At 39.0% G+C, this 7582-nt stretch overlaps 1 protein-coding gene across 1 annotated transcript; it reads left to right on the top strand.

The window, feature by feature from the left end:
• Positions 1-951: 951 nt before the first annotated feature.
• On the top strand, positions 952-4029 carry LOC122093881 (senescence-associated carboxylesterase 101-like; the record flags this gene model as incomplete). The annotated part of the gene is made up of 3 exons (XM_042664426.1): positions 952-1012; positions 1174-1754; positions 2894-4029. Coding segments are annotated over 3 exons (1614 nt in total), but the record flags the coding sequence as incomplete, so codon positions are not given.
• Between the last annotated feature and the right edge of the window lie 3553 nt (positions 4030-7582).

Here is a 7582-nt window from a genome sequence, read left to right as displayed (position 1 = left end):
ATCTTTCTTTATTGTAACCCATCTCTTCAAATCTACTCGTATACTCTTCAAGTCTTGAAGCTTATAGCTCATATTGCAATTTCGAAGTTAAAAACATTATTTTTCATTTTTTTTTTTTTTTTTTTGGATTTTTCCCTTTTGTGGCGCACCATAGTGTCTGGCGCACATCCAAAGCTTAGAAACACCTTGGGCTGCGTGCGACAGCCTTGGCCACCGTGTGGAGGCATTTCTGGCCATTGGATGTGCGCCGAACACTGTATTGCGCCACAGAGGAGTTCAATCATTTTTTTTTACCTTTCGTCCGGACCAACCTATTGATGCGTGATCACCTAGGATCAGGATCACACATTGGCCTCAACCAATATCAATCTGATCCACTCGAATCGGACCAATCTGATCCAATTCCTTAAACCATGATGGCCAAAGGGATTTTCCTTCATTATAGGGAAGAAAAATTCTAGTTGTTTAACCCAATTTTTCTTTACCTTAACCTATAAAAATTTTAAAGAATTACCCCCTCTTATTCCACTCTAAAGCAAGGTTTGAGAACTTAGTATCAAGAATGGGATTGATCAAGGCTGATACTGAGCTGATACTAATTTAGATGGGCCTGGATTGGATAGAAATACATTTGGTTTTAATTAAATCCATGTCAGTTCGCTTGTATCAGGCAAGAATTGGGATGGGCCTTGCATTGATCGAACTTGACCATTCCAACCTGTCCAATCTGATTCCTCAAACCATGTTCTACAGGGCAACGGAAAGGCCTCACTCCATACCTTGGAGGGAGGGTAAAGTAACGCCATTACACAAGCCTATTTATCCTATGGTACCGTTTTACAGCCCCCACTTAAAAGTGGGTAAGCTTTGTAATGGCCATGTTGGACTATGGTCTTGATCACCTAATAGAAAATGAAAATTATTTTCTTATCCCACGCATGAAAATAATAATTTGTGTTGGTAAAAAGTTTCCAAATTTCTTACACTTCTTTAATGGGTATTTTAAAAAGCGAGAAAGAACTCTGCCTGTCCTGTTCCTTACGTCCACACATAACCCCCATTTCCAAGGGCTATGAAAAAAGATGCAATGTGTGGGTGTAGGGAATGAGGACGGACAGAGTTCTTTTCTCCTTCAATAAAAAATTATGCAGCTGGAGAACTCTTCAAGACCCCTCATTGTCACTGGTAATTCTCTGGGAGGATTGGTTGCGTCGCTTGTCGTTTTGGAGATCCTACGGAGACTTTATTCCTCAAAGACGAATCTCCCTCTATGCATCACCTTTGGTTCTCCAATTGTTAGCAGCAATGGCCTCCAACAAGTCATTTACGATCAGCCAATTTTGAAGTCTCAGTTCTTACATGTAGTCTCCGTTCAAGATCACATACCTTTTCTCTTCATTAGCAATTCATCAGCTTCCGATTCACAGCGTTACAAGCCTTTCGGTACATATATAATGTGCTCTACATCAGGTTGTGCCTGTTTCAATACTACTGATGCAGTTTTGAAATTGCTGGAGGCTAAAGGAAGATCTCAGTTGGTTAACCATAATGTGGATTATGGAAATATTTTGGGATATATAGAAGAATTCAATATTTTGAGACTTAAGGAATATGGAAATATTTTGGAAGACCTCAAAAAATCAGTTACTTTCTTCAATGGGTTTTCATCAATGCTACCTGGATTGCCTGGTTGCTCTTCTCTTGAGGTTGGGATACGTCTTCAGATGGAAGCAATTGAAGTTATAGAAGCCCAGGTAATTAAGAAATATCTCAGCCCTAACAAGACAATATTTTATGGGACAAAGTTTTATGTATGAGAGAGCAACCCCAAGGGGTAGCTGAGTTGGCAAGGGACCTTTGCCTTAGGAAGCGTGTAGTTATGAGTTCGACTCCTCTTATCTTTTTGGGGGCCATTCATACAAGGTTGTTTAGTGCTCTTCACTGTTTTCGGTGAAAGTTGAATGGTTCTTATTCAACCTCGGTATGACTCGGTCCATGCTGTTGTGGGGTCAGTATGAGCCCACAAACTTGTCAGGCTTAAGGCTTGGATACTCATTGTTAGCCAAAAAAAAAAAAGAGCGACCCCTGTGCCATAGACATGGGGGCGTGCAATGACCACCATGCCCCTCCTGGGGGTGCATGCCCCTATATCTGGGCGTAATGGCAGCTCTCGGACATAAAACACTTGCCATTTTTTATTTATGGGAGAGAGTTCCCTAAAGGCTGCATGACCCATATACCAGTGTGTGGGCCAATAAGAGTAATAATGGAAACATCAATAGGGGTGGAATTTCCATCTTTGATGGGCCATCATTTCGCCCCTAGTATATCTAGGAGTAGGAGACACATTACATTTTAGGCTTTTTTTTCCCTTGATTTATTTATTCCTATTTTAACCTTATTTATCAAAGCGTGTTCCATTTGTGTTTAACTTCAAGTAATGTTGTCATCACCATCAATATGGTAATTAAGTTTTGCAACCCAATTTGGTTTTTGCAACATATAGCTAGGATAGGGGTATAATATGGGAGAAAGAATGCTGCCTTGCATGGCATATGCTAGCACCTCCTTGTACCTATCTTTTTCCACCATTCATATCTACTGCCCTTTGCTTCACATCTAAACCACTTTCAATAAAATATCGCCATTTGAAATATTATTTTACCTCTTATGTCACTGGATTCATATGTGTGGATCAGTCTTGTACGAGAATGGTTCTCGTACGAGGACCTAATCTACCCTCTACGAGGATTTGATCCACACAGATGGAATCCACCACAGGGTTTTTCCTTGGTGGATTCCATCTGTGTGGATCAGTTCCGTACGAGAATGGTCCTTGTATGAGATCTCTCTCTCTCTCTCTCTCTCACCGAAATGCTCATTTTGGTGACAGGAATACAATGAGCTTGTCACTTCGATGGCAGACGTAGAGAAGCAGGAAAGACTCTACCTGACCGACAGAGAGAATCCTGAATTGGAGCTGAATAAAGCAAAAATAAACTTTGCGAAACTTGAATGGTTCAAGAAGAAATCCTGGAATACTGAGGCTGGAGGCTACTATGATTGCTACAAGAACTGCATATCCTCTGGAAGTGATGAAGATACAATCAAGTGGAATAATTCTGTCACAGAATATTGGAAGAAGAAGATAGAAGTAATAAAACAAAAACCCCAATACAAAGGTGGTGTTCCATTACAAACAAGATATGTCCGTGCTGCAACAAATTATAGAAGGATGGTTGAACCTCTTGATATTGCAGATTTCTATAAGATTCCAGGCCAGAAGAACTACCTAAAACATAGACCCAAACATTATAAACAGTTGCAGAAATGGCAGGAGGATGATGATGAGAGAGCAGAGAATAAGATTCAGAAGAACTTATCATCAATGAGGAACAAAGCTGTTAATTTAATAGAGGATTCTTGCTTCTGGGCTCATGTGGAGGATGCTATGATTTTAACAGAGATGTTGAACAACAAAAAGGAAGCTGATTGTGAGTTAGAAGAATCAGTTATTAAGGAAGATTTGAAGGAGTTTGAGAATTATGTAATGGGGTTGATACGAAAATTCAGTGTTTCAGAAGAGATTTTCTTGGAGAAGAGTACCTTCATGCATTGGTGGAGAGAGTATTATAAAATTATCCTAGAAGATGGACGTAGTTCACCACTGATTGATTATATGGAGGCAAAAAAATATGAGCCCGGATCAGCTTCTCGTACGAGAAGAGATGGCAACTCTACTTGTGTGACGTATTCCTGCCACATGTTTTTCCTACTCTTGGTATCCTTTTTGGCATTGTTAATTATTTATTTATTTATGCGAGAGGGTTCGAAAAAAGACAGTGTGGGTTTTGTACCAACATAGGGACCCATGAGAGCACACGTGAAAGCATAAAAAATGGTGGGATTTCCACCTTTTATGTGGAGTAGGGTGATCATTTCGCACTCCCCTGTATCTTGGAGTAGGGGTCATCTTTCCTTTGTTTATTTTTAAATATCACAATAAGAGTAGGACCCACTTCTCCTTCATCTTCTACCCACCCAAAATATGAACCCAAATCAGGTCCTTGTACGAGAACTATTCTCCTATGGTGCCTGATCCACACATAGAATCTATTCAATCTCTATCTTTTTACAATAGGCTTTCACATTGAGTGGATTTTAAGTATGGATCATACACCGTGTGAGAATGGTTCTTATACAAAGACCTGATCCAAACTCACCACCACCTTTGTTTGGAAAAAGAATATTGATTTAAGGGTATGTTTCTGCATAGAGGGGTTTTGTAAGCGGATCCCCATCTTTGTTTGTGGTTGTGAGGTAAATCTGGAAATTTGAAGATATTCCATTAGAAATTGTGTATTTGCAATCACAGATAGAGATGGTGGGTTTTAAGTTGCACATCTGCAAATAAGAAATCAAAGAGATGGAGAGGGGTAGAGATGGGCCATGTTTGGGAGGCTATCAGGAAACTGGTGACCTTCGAACATCGATTAATTCCAAAGAGACTAACTTCTATCTAAGTGAAGAATTCTATGTGGAGTGTGGGCAGGATGGCAGTGCTACAAGGGGTTCTAGGGGGTAGGAGGAGGACGGCATGGGGCAGGGAGTTGTAAAGGGGAGAGGGCGGGGTTGGGGTAGGTATTTGCAAGAGGGAGGGAGATGCTATGGGCAGGGGAGAGGATGAAGACAAAGAGGGGTGGGAGAGGGGAGAGGATGAAGACAAAGAGGGGTGGGAGAGCAGCAATTTTTCAGCGGTTATTCTCTGCAGTGAGTGCAGCAGTGTGGTGAACATCGGATGGCCAAGACAAACTTGGGTGCAATTTTCACACAAATTTTTTTTTTTTTTTCTGAATTAACATCATCAAGAATCAGATTTTGTATTATGAATGTTCTTGATTAAGCTACCTTATCAGACCCTCATTTAGAAGATATGGGTGAGATTATTGCACCATTTAAGTCAATGGGACATAGAAGATAAGAATTTTACCTTTCTAACTAGAATCTAGATAGGAATGTAAACTAAATTGATGCATATATGCATTACAGTAATGGGGGGAGGGATTCCCCCAAACCCCTTTCAAGATACTAATTCTTCTACCGAGATTCCTAATGGGGAAGGATTCCCCAAAACCCCCTCTCCCTATTCTAGCGCTGCCTAAAGGATATATAAGAATACATATTTCTTTAATTAAACTCAAAGCCTAACCCATGTACTATCTAACGCATCTCATCAAATCTACTTAAATACTCTAAGTCTAAAATCTCATAGATCATATTGCAATCTCAAACTAAAGGTAAAAAGTGAACGGATCAGGTTCACGTACGAGAATGTTCTCGTACACTCTAGATCGTGGATATAGAATCTATTAAATGAAGAGAGAGAAAATTGATTCTATATCCACGGACCAAGACCATTCTCATACATTCTCGTACAAAAACCTGATCCGCTCTCAGGTAAAAAAACATTATTTTTGGGGAAAGTTCCCTTTTACCCACAAATCTACTGTCATAATTACCTATCCTCACGTGTTGGAGAGGCAAAATGCCTTTCAGTTGTGTTAACACATTCATAGAAGTGCAATAATGGCCATCGATGAAGGGATTTCTCCTATGGGTGGTGGTAAAACTTTTTTTTTTTTACCTAATTTTCTTTACCTTACCACGTAAAATGTGTAAAGAATTACCTTGCTTATTCCTAGGGCAACGAAAACACCTCACCCCACCCCATACCTTGGAGGGTATAATAACGCCATTACATAACCCTATCCTACCCTACCCTTTGACAGATCCTACTCAAAAGTGGGCAAGTTTTGTAGCGGCCATGTTTGACCAGGTCTGATTACCTAAAGCTGTGTTTGGTTTGCGAGATATGAAAAGAAAAGAAAAGAAAAGATGGATTGAAATTATGCCTCGTCCTTCTGAAATACAAAAATCTCACTCCTTCTTGATACCTATATGCGTCTCCTCATTGGTCCTATGTTGACACAGAGATTGCATGACCAAGGAGCTTTATTTTCCTCTTTATTCTTTTTTTTAAATATCACAATTTAGAGTGAGAACTACTACTTCCTCATCTTCTTCCAACCTAGAACACCATTGCCCCACCCCATCCTCTGCAACCCTGCCCCTCCCTCTTCTTCTTCTCACTAATTGTCGCCTCAATGTTTACTACCGCCATTAAGAAAGTAGAAGTTCATGTATCTCCTCCTCCACTATAATAATTGTAGTTTGGGAGAGGGATAGGTATGTGGCAGAATACAGTAAGCTAATAGGCAGCACTAATGGAGGTACATGATGAGGTATCATTTAAGAAAGATATGAATGTACTAACATACAGTATACCAGTAGCATCCCCAATCTTTTCCCCTATTGTTTGTTCTCTAAACCAATTGAACTCCTTTTGTGCCTACAGTGTCCAAAGGAGAATCCACCTCCTTTCTACTCTTTGCTAAGTTGTTGGAGATGACAAAATTCTTACCTCAGTGATGGTCAGTTGTCTCACTCAGCTCATCTTTATGTCTTTTCTCTGTATAGTTAGGCTAAATATTGCTTTAATACAGGGTAAGTTGTCATTCCACATTTCTTGTTTCCTCTTTTGCCATTCATTATTAGGGTTTGTTCTACTTGGCCCTTCCATTCACTTTTCCCTCTTTTGCGATACATTATAATTAGGGCCTTCACTACTTCCCTCATTATCTCTAATCATTCTTTAAGTAGCTAAGTCGTAGTTATGAACCAATCTCCGTCTCAACCTAAATTCATATTAAATCTCACTATTATATCTTAGTAGGTAGTAATTATCATTTATAACTCCTCTCTCAAAAGATTTAAGGATTAATAATGTAGTAGAATAACAATTTGCAAAAGAAAACGAAAGAGGAATGACACACACACACACATATATAGAATACACAGATTTACATGATTCACCTAAGGTGTGCTACGTCCACAGCCGAGCAATAATAAGAGCTTTCATTATTTTGATGAAGAATTACAAAGCACTCACCACCATACCTCATTCTGAGTTACAAGATAACCTCTTATATAGCGTCTTATGCATCACATAAAGAAATACTAATCCCAAAAAGTACAAAATTACCCAAGTAAGTAAATGATTCCTATACAAAATTTTGAGTTAGGGTTTTGCCACCCTATACCTTTAACAACCACATGATTTGCTTACCAGCAAGTGGGATCACCATTATTTGAAAAAAATCATCAATATTTTCTGAATTAAATTGAAATCAAGCTTCACCAATAACATTGTGAAGATACATATTAACAGTGAAGAAATGTCTTTGATTTGTACTTACAATTGATAGGAAAAGGTTGTCATGCGCTGAGTTTCAACCTTAGAAACCACCCAACACACAATTTCCCCCCACACAACACACATAATTGATCTCTGATTACAGAGACTGCAAGTAAAAAAAAAAAGAAAAAAAAGAAAAAAAATCAATTATGGTTGAAAGTCACTCGCTAGTAGCTACCTACCTCTCATAATTCTTTTTTTTTTTCTGTTTTTGTTTTATGAAAACCTACCTCTCATAATTCACTCAACAATAATAGAAGATGGCCA

This window comes from Macadamia integrifolia, chromosome 11, assembly GCF_013358625.1.
Source record: "Macadamia integrifolia cultivar HAES 741 chromosome 11, SCU_Mint_v3, whole genome shotgun sequence".
Lineage (NCBI taxonomy): Eukaryota > Viridiplantae > Streptophyta > Magnoliopsida > Proteales > Proteaceae > Macadamia > Macadamia integrifolia.
Note: the sequence above shows the minus strand (reverse complement) of the source record. Positions and strands in the feature narration are given on the sequence as shown.